General features: G+C 36.0%; 1 protein-coding gene across 1 annotated transcript in view; it reads left to right on the forward strand.

Annotated features, from left to right (window-relative positions):
• The window catches only part of LOC116528592 (potassium voltage-gated channel subfamily H member 5-like), a 116,063-nt gene that overhangs the window by 61,588 nt on the left and 39,490 nt on the right, over nt 1-14,985 (forward strand). Inside the window, exons 5-6 of the mRNA XM_032245913.1 lie at nt 78-193; nt 6,104-6,496. Of these exons, the coding sequence (XP_032101804.1) occupies nt 78-193; nt 6,104-6,496 (509 nt within the window). The remainder of the gene's footprint in view (nt 1-77; nt 194-6,103; nt 6,497-14,985) is intronic.

Here is a 14,985-nt window from a genome sequence, read left to right on the forward strand (position 1 = left end):
TTTAATACTATCAAGAATGTTGCATTCCTTATTCATAGTGTATGAAAAACTGAGACTTTTCTTTTCTTGTTTTTAAGGTTGGACGAAATTTGCCCGATTGACACGGGCTTTGACAAATAGCCGAAGTGTTTTGCAGCAGCTCACACCAATGAATAAAACAGAGGTGGTTCACAAACATTCAAGATTAGCTGAAGTAAGTATGAGATGGACTTTGCTTCCCAAGACGGTGGTGTTGGTACATTTTTCTTCCACAAAATGATTTAATATAGATATATCTGGCTATGATCTTATGAATACTTAGGTGATAATTTATGTTTCCTTTGTAGAAATATAGAAATCCCAAATATTTCTGTTTATTCTCTCCAACTTTTGAAATGAGAATGCAGCTTTTGACATCGCAGGTCATGTCTGTAGAGTGTAAGGTTTTCTTTGAGCATATGAGATAGGGAGTTCATTCATTGCTTCGTGCATATATGCAGCAAACACGTATTGAGGGTGTGGTCTGTGCTTGGCATTCTGCAAAGGATGTAAAGATAAGTAAGAAATGGGCTCTGTCTTCAAGGGGTTAAATATCCAACAGAGGAAACTGATCATAGGATGTGAAAAATACTATGACAGGGTGCAGTGGGAGCCCATGCAGGAGAATTTGCCCAAACATGGGGCCCTAGTGAAGGCTGCCTGAGTGAGACGATACCTGGGCTGAGTGAATCTTGAAGGGAAGACGTAAGCGTTAGTCAGATAAAGAAGGGATGTAGTTTATTCCTACCAGGGAGGCCAGCATGTACAAAGGCTCAGAGAAGAGGTGGTATGATGATGTTGAGTATGACTTTAGTGTAGTTGAATTCAGATGGGGAAGGATAAAGTAGGGTGGCATGTAGTGAAATGGTGGTGGTTGGTGTCTCATGTGCCAGGAAAATGACCTTTGTGCCTCAAAATAATCTCTCAAAGGGAGGTGGGTCCTAACTGGTTTCTTGTGAAATTCCATGTTTTTATTGTTTTATTTTATTGTGTTTATTAACACAATAAGAACAGTTATTCGTAGTTTTTACCAGATTGCCATAGGGTTCCAAGACACAAAATGATTAGAAACTCCTGCTTGACCTAATGGCTCTGTGGAGAATGGGTAGGTAGGGAAACCTGTCAGGAAGTCCTAGAGGTAAGTCAATTAGAATGACCATGGTTGCCAGCAAGATAGTGGTAGCAGAAGTGGGATTGCAGACACATTAAGATTAGAGTGAACACATTTGTTGATACATTAGAATAGTGTGTGAAACAGGGGTTGAGTCCAGGCCAGTTCTATGTGTTTGATTTAGATGACAGGGTAGGTAGTACTGTTGGTTAATAAAATGACAACTATAAGAGGAAGGAAAGATTTGAGGACAATGACTATGAGTTCGGTTTTTGATATACGAAGTTTGAAGAGCCCTGTAGGAGGTCCTAGTGCAGATGCCTGAACAGCAGGGAGACTTATGGGTCTGGCACTCTGGAACGATATTTTAATTTGAGTTTTAGGCTTCAGTGTCATCCTCACAGTTATGGCTGCTCAAGTCATGTGACTAGATGATGTTACCCTGAGACTGAGGAGAAAAAAATGAGGACAGAACTCTGAGGCCACTAATAGCTTTATTGTTCACATGTCTTCTATAACCGTAATTTTCTGTAACTGTAATTTGTATTACTCATGTGAAAGATGCCAAAAAGCTCTTCAAGCCACCAAAACTATACTGAGCACGACGTTTGTACTCACAAAGTATTCTCAGGTAACTTTTACCAAAAGAGAGAAAGATAAAATAAAATCCAAATGCTTGTCATTTTCTCTGCTGCAGAAAAGTGAGTTGAGGCACTTCAGAGTAACTTTCTTAAACTCATTGTAAATATTGAATCTGGTTTGAGGAGATTAAGAAGTAAAGTATGTTCCCTGAATTTGGAAGACTATGACGTTTTTCTTAGACCATGGCTAACAAAAAGACTTTTGGTTTTCTGCTTTAAATAGCACTGTTAGCTTGGGGAAGGATGAATGCTTTAACGTACAGACATGTTTCTGAAGACCAAAATAAGACACTAATATAACTAAATATTAGCTAGTAATAATAATCACAATATTTAAAAGTCATATGCAGTTAGTACAAGATTTAAAGCAGACAATGAGATACATGTTTCTTTTACAAAAATGCTTAAATTTTGGAGCTATTTGCTCTTTTGCCTAGAATTGCCATTTTCTTTCTGTAAATCAAGCTGAAATTTAGAAGCTTATTTCTGTGATTGTTGAATTTTATAGTCATGATTCCTTTGGGGTCTCAACCACACCCTATTCAGGGTTTTTCTTTTGTCTGTTACACAACAGAGCGAGAACAAGTAGAAGGGGACCGTAGAGAGGAAAATCTTCTTTTTCCAGAGTCACTCAGGATTGTTTTTTCTCTGTCAGGGGAAAAGAAAGAAACTTTCCCTTGACATTTTCTCATTTTTATTTTTGAGAAACTAATTCCTATTTCATCCCATCTGTTTTTTAATTTTAATTTTTATTTTTTTACTTTGCTCTGTGATTAGTGTTAGTTTATCAGTCATCCCTTATTCATAAACCTGATTCTGATATAAAACTGCTTTCTGTCAGATCTTAGGGTCGATTTCAGAGAGCATACAGAAATAATAACAAGATTGTCAATAGAGATTTAGTCGAGTACCTGTAGTGCATGCTCTTAGATCTCCAAATATAGACATAAAAGAAATACCAAATAAGTACAATATTATTTTTCCAGTGGTACTCAAAACTCACATAATTTGCTCAACACAAGTATTTGGTTTTGCTAGGGAATTTTAGGCTCTTTCACTTTTTCAAAGACAGATAAATTTAATCTCCATTCTACCTGATCCCCCAAATTTGGAGCTGATCCCCAGTTTCAAAGTTTCCAGTTTCCACATAGGTAGTTAATTAATTTTCCACATGCATTGACACCCTGCTGATTGCCTTCAGCTTGTTCACTTTTATGTTGTGTAGAGATAAATATATGCACCCGGCCACATCAGTCAGTGGGCCTGACTTTGTTGGAGTCAGTGCTCTTAGATCTTCAGAGAGGAAGAATGTGTCTGTATTGGTACAAAAATACATCAAAAAATGTGATTTCATCCTCTGTCCACCAAAGGCTTATTGCTTATAAAAGCGCAAATGAAATAACAATGAAAGTGAAGAGTCTGTTACTCACTGTTTTATAAAAGAGCCCAGGGATAGAGTGAAGATTAAGGTAGTGCTTTGCATATGAAAAAGATCAAGCCCAAACACTTATGCACTATTTTTTGTTGTTGTTGCCATTTTCCTCTTCTTCCTCCTCCTTGTCCTCTTCTACCGTTTCCTCCTCCTCTTCTTATTTCTCCTTCTTGTCCTCATCTTGCATTTGTTGGAGGGCTTTACATATGCAAATCACTGTCTAGAGAATTGCGACCTGATGTCTAAAGAAATGTAAGACAGAGATCTTACCTTGGGCTGTACATTGTAATCACCTGGGAATATTTGAAAATATAGATTCTCTGACAACCCAAACGAGACTAATTTAATCATCCTCCAGGGTGGGGTCTAGGTATAAGTATACTGTATTCTTTTAAAACTTCCACAGATGATTCTGATCTATAGCCAGGTTTAAGAAGTTCTGAACTCAGGGTGATACCATTCCATCATTAGAGGAGACCTACATTAATCTGGGGTACTGAGCAGGGCTGACATCTGTTAGCGTGGTAGGCACAGTGTCCACAGGGGCCCCACTACACTTTTACAGGCCCACAAGATGTTTCAATTTCTATTAACACCAGAAGAAAAAAGGGTAACTTTTAGGTAAAAACAAGCATTGAATGTGTGATATTAATATATTTATCTTTGTAGCAGTGCTGTTATTTATATATATATATATAAAATATATATTATTTATATATTATATATTATTTATATATTATATATATTATAATATAATATATGTTATTTTATATATATTATATATATAAAATAACAGCACTGCTATGAAGTGTGTGTGTGTGTATGTGTGTGGGTGTATATATATATACATATATGTATATACACACACACACACATATATATATACACACTTTTTTTTTTTTTCCTGAGATGGAGTCTTGCTCTGTCGCCCAGTCTGGAGTGCAGTGAGTGGTGCGATCTCAGCTCACTACAATCTCCACCTCCCAAGTTCAAGCGATTCTTCTGCCTCAGCCTCTTGAGTAGCTGGGACTACAGGTACCTGCCACCATGCCTGGCTAATTTTTTTGTATTTTTAGGGTAGATGGGGTTTCACCATGTTGGTCAGGCTGGTCTTAAACTCCTGACCTCAAGTGATTTGCCTGTCTTGGCCTCCCAAAATGCTGGGATGACAGGTGTGAGCCATTGCACCTGGCTTTTTTTAAAATTTACTTTTTTAATGGGAGGAAGGAGTTCAGGAAGGCACAAAGGCTCAGGGTCCACGAAGGTGGTAGTGTACCCCGGCACTGAGTTTGTTCTTATTTCCCAAGTTTGATTTGTGCTTAAACATAAACTGTGTATATATAAATGGTAAAATACTAACATTGAGTGTGAAGGCAATTTTCATGTTTAAAACAGTGAAATTGGAACTGACAGGCTAGTGGTTGAAAGACAAAAGAAAAGTCATAATTATGTACAATTGTATATATGTAATACTTCATCCCAACATGAAGCCTATGCTCCTGTAGGATAATTTGCTGTTAAGCAATTTAAGACATTATGGGAAAAATATAATTAAGGTGCTAATAATGGCAAATACGTAAAATATCTTTACAAATATTCTTATAATCCACAAAATAAAAATAACAATTCTAACATACAATTAAAGAGACCACCAATGATGTTTTCCACATCAAAAATAGTGACAATGGATATTATATTCCTAGTTTTCAGATATGTAAGTTCTATATATGAAAGGAACTTTAGGATATTCTCCCAGGCTTCCAAAGATGCTAGTATATTTGTTTTGCTTTGTGGCATATATTATAACTCAGAGTTACATGTTAACAAGTATTTTTATTTTTATTCACTTCTACATATAAATAGGTAATGCATTTATTATTTTATGATTTGGACTTTTGGACTCCTACCTTCTGGGTTCCATTAGTCCTAGAGACACTGAATAATTGAATCCTACATTGGGCAAAGGTGTTGGAAACATTAAAAAATTTCCATTTACCAAGTTCTTTAACACATACATTTTCTTTGGTTTCATTGATGGCGTGGGACAGAAGTTTTTGATTTGCCCCTTCAACGGTGTTTTAGAATTCTCAATTTCCAGATTCCAGAAGGCAGTGCTGTGTCCCATGTTTGTTGCCTTTGCCCAGGGATACACAAACCTCTACTCTTGTTCTGTCATCTGCTTTTTATCTTTGTTTTCTATTAAAATTAGACCTAATTAGAGTAATTCAAAGTTCATACAACCTTATACTGAAATTTTTCCATTTGTCAAATAGGTGTACAGAAACAAACTTGAATATTTAGTATTTTTTACCCCTAAGGAAAATTTACATTTGGGCAAGAAACACAATATTCTTTAAGTCCAGATAGAAGGGAGAAAGGAAAAAAGCAGACAATACTCTTTACAACCCTTTCTACTGCTGAAACAGGGACCCTGCTGAACATCACCCAACAACAACATCACCAACAGTGGGATGCCGGAGTTCAGCAAGGCCATCAGAATCAAAATTATGCTTCCTGAGGTGCTAAATATGTATGAAGAGTAGATAATGGTGTGTCACTCAAATAACTGCTGGATAGTCCATGAGAGACATGTGATTGTAGGCAGGCTTGCAGAATGAGCGTGCAGGAGGCACTTGCAGACATGGACATCCAGCAGTGTAGTGGATCAGTGTTGGTTAATGCGTCATAGCAGGCCAGATGGAACAGCAGACAGATCAGCTTTGGTGGAGCGATTGGACTTGGAATGACTTCCTCTGAACAAATTTTGGGACAGCTCAGGAGAAGAGGGAGGCAAAACTATGGAGCATGACTGGATGTGGTTTGACTGCCAGTAAATTTGAATTCATCACTGACTGGGCAGAGATAACCTAGCCATTTATGAACACATTTTCTCTCTTTTAGGTTCTTCAACTGGGATCAGATATCCTTCCTCAGTATAAACAAGAAGCGCCAAAGACGCCACCACACATTATTTTACATTATTGTGCTTTTAAAACTACTTGGGATTGGGTGATTTTAATTCTTACCTTCTACACCGCCATTATGGTTCCTTATAACGTTTCCTTCAAAACGAAGCAGAACAACATAGCCTGGCTGGTACTGGATAGTGTGGTGGATGTTATTTTTCTGGTTGACATCGTTTTAAATTTTCACACGACTTTCGTGGGGCCCGGTGGAGAGGTCATTTCTGACCCAAAGCTCATAAGGATGAACTATCTGAAAACTTGGTTTGTGATCGATCTGCTGTCTTGTTTACCTTATGACATCATCAATGCCTTTGAAAATGTGGATGAGGTAAGTTTTTTGTTTTGATTTGCTGAGTACTATGGGTCATATGTTTTGAAAACATCAGGATAAATGGATTCCACAGATAATCCAAACCCCTTTTTAGCCACCACTTTCAACTTTCTTGAAACCCTTGACAAAAAGTATTGTATTTGATCACTTTAAATTAGTTATTATCTATTTCTTTTCCTTGATATCTGGTTGAAAGTGCTAATTACTAGAAATTGGAGGTTGTGGATGGAAGAAGTGGAGGAGAAGAAAAGTGGCTTGTATTTGAAGTATTTGTATTATGGTTCACAAACTAGATAATTGATTGAAATAAGATATTAGGTTGGTGTAAAAGTAGTTGTGGTTTTCTTAGTTACTTTTAATGGCAAAAACCACGTTTACTTTTATAACAACCTAATAAGTAGATGCATTTTCTTTGAAAAGCTGCAGCATTTAAAAATTCTGAATCTTTGGACTCCTCCTCTCAAGACACATGTGATAACAGTGATAGAGTTAACATAAAGATAAGACACTTTCATGAAAGAGCAATTCTTGAATGTTTGCCACTTTGGTTTTTTCCTCATAACTTTTGCTTTACATTTTGTCTGAATATATTTGTGGGTATTGGATGACATATGAGTCCATTTTCACACTGCTATAAAGAGACAACCTGAGACTGGGCAATTTATAAATGGAAGAGATTTAATTGACTCACAGTTCTACATGTCTGGAGAGGCCTCAGGAAGCTTATGATCGTGGCGGAAGGTGAAGGGGAAGCAAAGACTTTCTTCACATGGTGGCAGGAGAGAAAAAGGAGCACAGGGAAACTGCCACCTTTAAAACCACCAGAACTCCCTCACTACCATGGGAACAGCATGGGGAAAACTGCCCGCAGGGTCTAATCACCTCCTGCCAGGTCCCTCCCTTGACATGTGGGGATTACAATTCAAGACGAGATTTGGGTGGAGACACAGAGCCAAACCATATCAGATGGCTTCTGATGTCTGGTCTAATTGAAGACTCTGCTTCTTCAGTGCTATCTGTGCACCTAGAAGTACTTAAAACATGTAAAAGCTTAAAAAACCACTTCATCCACAGCTTCTCAGCCTCTAACTTAATAGTGGATGATATTTAAATTGTCACACCAGGCTAATAGGCTATAACCGGTAATTTCAATTCATAATATATAAACGAGTCAGTATAGAATATGTCTATTATGAAAATGTATTCATAATGATAATGTTACTAACTCAATCGCCCTACGATGTTCCTATCGTTTCTACTCTGTAAACTGCTCAGATGGAAAATTCTCCATTATGTTGTTATTGTTGCTGTTGTTACTCCATGTGTATTGGGAGATAGATTGAAACTTTTCTTAAGAAACCTTTTCCATAAAGTACTTACATTTAATCAACTGTAATAATGCTATAAATATTATTTCCCCCAAATTTAAGTATAGGCGTTGTATTTTGATATAGTACATGTAATTATTACTTCATAAATTATGGGAAAAAAGAAATCATAGTAATTTATTTTCCAAGTTTTGTTTCCATCTGTATCAAGCTTTCAGAGATTTATTTTTTTTTTTCAAATTTATCTTCTGGAGTGAGTTCAAGGAGTTAATTTTGAAAATAAAAATCACATGATATTTGTATTTTCAAAATTAAGCAGTATTTATATTTTGCCCACTACACAGATGATTACATGAATACATTGAGATTTTGGTTATTTAGAACCTAGGCCTAAAGATTTTAATAAAAACAATCACTCATGTGGAATCTAGAAAAGTTCATCTCATAGAGAGTAGAATGATGATTACCAGGGGTGGAGTGAGTGGGGAGATGGACAAAGAATACAAAATTCAGTTAGATGGAACTAAATCCAAGAAATCTATTATACAACATGGCGACTATAGTTAATAATATGCTGCATTCTGGAAAAATGCTAAGAAATTGGGTGTGAAGTGTTCTCACTGCAGAAATGATAACTGAAGAAACACGTATGTTAACTAGCTAGATTTAGTCATTCCACAATACATACATGCTTAAAAATGACAGGTTGTGGCCGGGCGCGGTGGCTCAAGCCTGTAATCCCAGCACTTTGGGAGGCCGAGGCGGGCGGATCACAAGGTCAAGAGATCAAGACCATCCTGGTCAACATGGTGAAACCCCGTCTCTACTAAAGCTACAAAAAATTAGCTGGGCATGGTGGCGCGTGCCTGTAATCCCAGCTACTCAGGAGGCTGAGGCAGGAGAATTGCCTGAACCCAGGAGGCGGAGGTTGCGGTGAGCCGAGATCGCGCCATTGCACTCCAGCCTGGGTAACAAGAGCGAAACTCCGTCTCAAAAAAAAAAAAAAAAAAAAAAAAAAAAAAAAATGACACGTTGTACATAGTAAATACATGCAATTATTTCTGTCAATTAAAAATAATCAAAAGATTGGTTTGATTAGTATTACAGTAAATACATTGTATAATAAATACATTTATAATAGTGTATAATACTGCAATTATATAAAAAGATTCTCAACTTTGCTCATATTCAAGAAATGCAAAGTAAATCTACACTAAATACTATTTTCATTTGTTACTCTGCAAAGATCAAAACTATGTTAGAACACTAGGCTGTTGAGTGTAGGAGCCAAGTAGGTGAACTGCTGAAATCTCCTTTTATAAACATCGGCTATGTGGCGCACAGTCAGCAGCACCCTTGGTCGGGCTCCTGGCTTTAGAAAGCCTGCTGTTGGCATCTCTTCCCAAGTCAGCATTTAGTGATCTCACAGTGGTAGCTTGAAATTAGCCACAGTGGGAGTATTTACACTACAGTAAGTAACAAAAGCTGCAAATTAAGTCCTTTTTAAAAAGCTTTCTGTAGAGCCAGTTGTTAATCATTTTCTAATGCGTCACTGAACACAGTTAACTGAAGACTGCTGCCTTTTCTGATCTGCTGCAGCCCACATATTGAAGCTGGGCTCACACATTTCCCCAGGGCTGGTCCCAGGCAATGTCTGAGTATGGTGGGAATACTATAACTTGCCCATACCTGCCACTTTTGCTCTGGGACTGTCTATTTACTGTGTAAAAGCATAAGCTACCTCTGCCTACCTGAGTCTTCCTCCCCTCTTTCACAGGTGTTAGACCTGCATTATAGTCCAAAGGCTCTTCCTGTTCCTCTGCTCCCCACATTGTCCTTCCCAGACATCTACCTCAGTGAAATTCTTGTGTAAATAACCCTGGCGTGGCTTCTACTCCTTACAGGACCTCAGTTGATCCAGTGGGATGTGGCACGTCACTCTCGTATACTGCTCAGGGGAGAATGAATTGGTAAAATATCTGTAAAGAAAGGTTGGCAATATCTCATTCTAAAAAAGAGAAGACCCTGCAGGCAACCACTTTCAAATTTTTCAGGGGATTCTTTTATTATTTGCTTCCATGTCACCAAACAACACGATTATATAACTACCTCTTTGTCAGTCTTAGGTTTTGTCTTTGACTTCTCACTATGAAAGATGAGATTTTAGCTTCCCTTTCTACTTTCTCTCACTACTTTCCGGCAACATTTTTTATCACTTCATTCTTACAATATATCATCCTTTTGATTCAATAAATATTAAGTGTTGATGTTTTTTTTATTAATTTTTTTTTTTTTTTTTTGAGACAGAGTCTTGCTCTGTCACCCAGGCCGGAGTGCAGTATTATGATCACTGCGACTTCTGCCTCCCAGGTGCAAGTGATTCTCCTGCCTCAACCTTACAAGTAGCTGGGACTACAGGTGCACACCACCACACTTGGCTAATTTTTAAACAATATTTTTAGTAGAAACGGGGTTTCACCATGTTGGCCAGTCTAGTCTTGAACTTCTGACCTCAAGTGATCTGCCCACCTCAGCCTCCCAAAGTGTTGGGATTACAGGCATGAGCCACTGGGCCTGGCCACGTGTTATTATGACTGCAAATATGCACTTTATATCTGATCCTTGTAGCATGTAGCATGCTATAATTACTTTTCCTTCTCTGTACTTTCCATTTTTCTGGGAGCTGATAACTGTCTGATTTTATGTCTTCTGTTTTCTTATCACTAATCCAACCACAATGTTCTCTGACAATTATCCAAATCTCCCTTCATTACATTGATGCAAGAGGTATTCTATCAATATCATTTTCTTAAACAAACCCCTCTTTACCCTTTCACCTGATTGATAGTTGAGCTGGCTCTAATATTCTTGGCTAGAGATAATTTTCCTTCAGAATTTTGAAAGATACAATGCTATTGTACTCTATCTTCAGTAATTCTGATAAGAAACAGAAGTCATTATTATTTCTGGTCCTTTACACGTAACCTGTTTCCTCCTTCTGGAAGTTTTATATGTCTTCTCTGTCCCAATGTTCTGTAACTTTTTGATGGTATGCCTTTGTACAGGTTTATTTTCATCAGTTTTGAGGGGTATTAACTAGGTAGTTCTTTTCAGTTTGGAAAAGAATGACTGTTCTCTTCATATTTTTCCTATTATGATTTTCTCCAGCCCTCTGGCCTTTCCTAAATGCCCTCTCTTCCTGGAACTCCTTTTATTCAGATATTGTACCTATGGGACCAGTCCTGGAATTTCGTTTTTTTTTTTTTAATCTCCTATTTTTCAATCCTTTATCTTTTTGCTACAGTTTCTGGGAGATTTCTTCCACTTATTTTCTAACTTTCTTTATCCCTAACAATGCTTTTCTTGCTTAAGGTCTAGTTTGCTCAATACTATTGTAGCTAAATTAGCTTTTGTATAGTTGGTGTGTATTTTGTATGTATATTTCTGAATATATATTTTATGAGTAGTATATGGATTCCGAAAGTCTTTTTAACAGGCAAATTTAATCTGTTTATGTTTATTGTGATTAATTACATTTTGATTTTCTTAGTACATCTTATTTTCCATTTTCAAATGCCTTTTTTAAATATTGTTTTTCTGTTTTTTTTTCTTTTGTTTTTCCAGGTTTTGGATTGAGTGGACTTTTCTTTAATCTCTTGGATTCCTCTTACAGATTTGGAAGTTTTTCTGTTAATCGATTACTCTTACATTTTTAACATCAGTGTTTGACTTAATAAATTCCAGAAGCTTATAAGTGTCTTCACCTTTCTTCATTTAATTCAAGGACTTCTCTTCTCCTTCATCTTTCAAATTATTATTGTCTTTTATTTTGGGTCTACAGTGTTTTAAATTGTTTCCTTTTAATTATTATATAATTATTGTATGAATATTTGTCAATTCTTATTTAGATTTAGCCACACGTTTATCAGCTCCTTCATTCACACTATTTTATGCATTCTTGGCCTTCTTTCTGGGTCAGTTCCTGTAGATTGGCTGTTTATTATCCCTTGTTAAAACATCCACCTTTCTGGAACATATTTCTTTCAGGAAGCCTACCTGCATCATTCCCAAGCAGCTTTAATTAATATCTTCACCATATTTTGTCTTCACTTAAGCATATGTATATGTATGTACCTTAATATAGTTAAAAATATTTTTTTTTGTTGATTTATGTGTGTTCATAAGCATTACATCAGCTGTTGGATGTTCTGGAGTCTTGTGCCTTGTCTGGGACATGTTTGTTGTGAGACTTTGAGAGGATTACTCTGGTTCTCAGTTTCCATGATGTAAAACAAGGGAAGGAATGTATAGCTAAATTACTTACATCACAAGGTGGTTATAAGCAACAAATGGGAAAAGGGAACAAATGGAAAAAGGGATACTAGTACATTTTGCTTGTAGAATTCTGCAACTCTGATAGGGTATTATTATTTCATTTGTATGTGTTTGTTTCGTCAGCTTGATTATAAATCCTGTGATGGTGAAGAATGTGTCTTCCATCTCCTTGGTATTTCTTCATTGCTCTTAAGGTATACTGGTGACTTATTGATATGAACAGTAAAATGTTAGCAAGGTTTTAGTAAATTGTACAATGACATAAAAATAAAATAGAACGTAAACCTGAGGAGCAAGTACATTAAAAGTGACTTGGGAGTAAGAGAATATAAGTCTGAAAATTACAATATAATCCTTTTAAATGATGTAAGTGCAGAATGACTTAGAAGACTTAATAACATTCTTTATTTTCAAGATTTTTGACGTGCTCTCTGAAGGTAGTTTGGTTTACCAGGAATTTATGAACTGAATATTGATTCTTTAAGAAAATCATGAGGCAGAAAAGACAGATTCCATTAAAGAAAGCGTTCTATTTAAAAAGAAGGATCATAAGTTTTCTAAAAGCCGTAAATAGAGGGTAAAAGAATGTTGTCACTAAGAATCCAAAGAATAGGATTGTGCTTCTTTGTAGTATGCATTTGAATACAGCTTTGGGAGGTTTAGAAAGCTTGATTTCTGGAAGATTAGAGGGAGCTGAGCCATAGAACATCATCAAAGATGGAGCAGCTGCAGATAACACAATGTTTGGTAGCATAGGAGGATTTAGGAAATATGATACATGGGGAATTTTGATGATAATGACTGGTCTTAAGTGATAAACATTAAAACTAGATCAAAAAAATGAGATTGGGGAAAGATTACTCATACATTACTTTAGGAGGAAGAATGAATAGAACAATAACTGCTAAGTGGAATATATAAATACTCTTAATTTTCAGAAAAGTTTATGGAAAATAATTTTCTAAATTATTGTTTTATCATGAATTATACTTGTCAAGCTGCCACATACATTGTTTCACTTTATCCTGTATAATTACATTAATAATGTTTATTTCCGATCTAGTCATTTAAGCAAGAATAGGAAATCAAAGATGCTAATTATGCTTCTAGACTTTAGTGACTTTTGTCAGCCTAAAATCCTCTTTGTCCCCTTTTTGTTACCATCTCAGACCTTCTAGAAAGAGTAGTAGCATGTTAGAAATTGTTGTTTAATACAGTTGGCTTACAGAGGCTTGATGGCTCTTTTTTCTTTTTTCCGTGCTGAATGGTATATCAGCACTGTGATGCCTGGATGTATCACAGTTTATTTATTCATTCACCTACTGAAGAACATCTTGGATGCTTCCAAGTTTTGGCATTTATGAATAAAGCTGCTATAAACACTCATGTGCAGGTTTATATGTGGATGTAAGTTTTAAACAAATTTGGGTAAATACCAGGAAACATGATTGCTGAATCATATGGTAAGACTATGTTTAGTTTTGTAAAAAACTTTCAAACTGTCTGTCTTTCAAAGTGGCAGGATCATTATGTATTCCAATCAGCAATGAATGAGAATTTCTTTCGGTCCACACCCTTGCCAACATTCAGTGGTGTTGGTATTTCGGAGTTTGACTATTCTAATAGATGTGTAATGGTATTTGTTTTAATGTATCTGTTTTGACGTTTTAAAATTTGCAATTGCCAAATGGCATATGTTGCTGAACATCTTTTCATATAGTCTCATAGGAATATCTTCTCTGGTAAGATGTGTGTCCAGATCTTTTGTCCATTTTTTAATCAGGTTGTTTTTTAATTGCTGTTATAAGAATTCTTTTTGTATTTTAGATGATAGTACTTTATTAGATATGTCTTTTGCAAATATTTTCTCTCAGTTTGTGACTCTCTCATTCTTTAGATTGTGACTTTTGCAGAGCAGAATTTTAAGTTTTAATGAAGTCCAGCTTATCAGTTCTTACTTTCATGGCTTGTGCCTTTGGTGTTGAATCTAAAAATTATTGTCACACTCAAGGTCATCTAGATTTTCTCCCATGTTATCTTCCATAAGTTTTATAGTTTTGCGTTTTATATTTATATGATTCATTCTGAGTTAAAGTTTGTGAAGGGTGTAGGGTCTGTGACTAGATTTACTTTTTTAAAAATGTGGATATCCAGTTGTTACATCACTATTTGTTGAAAAGATTGTTCTATTGCTTTGCCTTTTCGCCTTTGTCTAAGATCAGTTGATTATATTTATGTGGCCTGTTCCTGGATTCTTTATTCTGATCAGTTCATCTATCTGTCCATTTTCTCACAAATGCCATACTCTCTTTATTGCTGTAGTTTTATAATTAGTCTTAAAGTCATGTAGCATCAGTCTTCTAACTTTGCTCTTCAACTTCAATATTGTAGTGGCCATTTTGAATTTTTCGCCTGTCCATATAACCTTTAGAATCAGTCTACTTGTATCCACAAAATAACCTGTTAGGCTTTTGATTTGGTTTTTGTTGTCTCTAGATCATTTTGAGAAGACCTGACCTCTTGACAATATTGACTCTTACTACCTATGAGCATGAAATATCTCTTCATTTATTTAGTTCTTCTTTGATATATGCAATCAGTTTTGTAGTTTTCCTCATACAGATCATGTACACATTTTATTAGATTTCTATTTAAGTATTTTGTGGGGGTGCTAAAATAAATGGCATTATGTTTTTTGTTTCAAATTCTACTTGTGCCTTGCTGGTATACAGGAAGGCAATTGCCTTTTGTGTATTTACCTTGTAACCTGGACCCTTGCTATAGTTACTTATCAGTTTCATGGTTTTTGGTCAATTTATTCAT

This window comes from Sapajus apella, unplaced genomic scaffold (genome assembly GCF_009761245.1).
Source record: "Sapajus apella isolate SASKATOON/1434 unplaced genomic scaffold, GSC_monkey_1.0 scaffold59, whole genome shotgun sequence".
In the NCBI taxonomy this organism is placed as follows: Eukaryota; Metazoa; Chordata; class Mammalia; order Primates; family Cebidae; genus Sapajus; species Sapajus apella.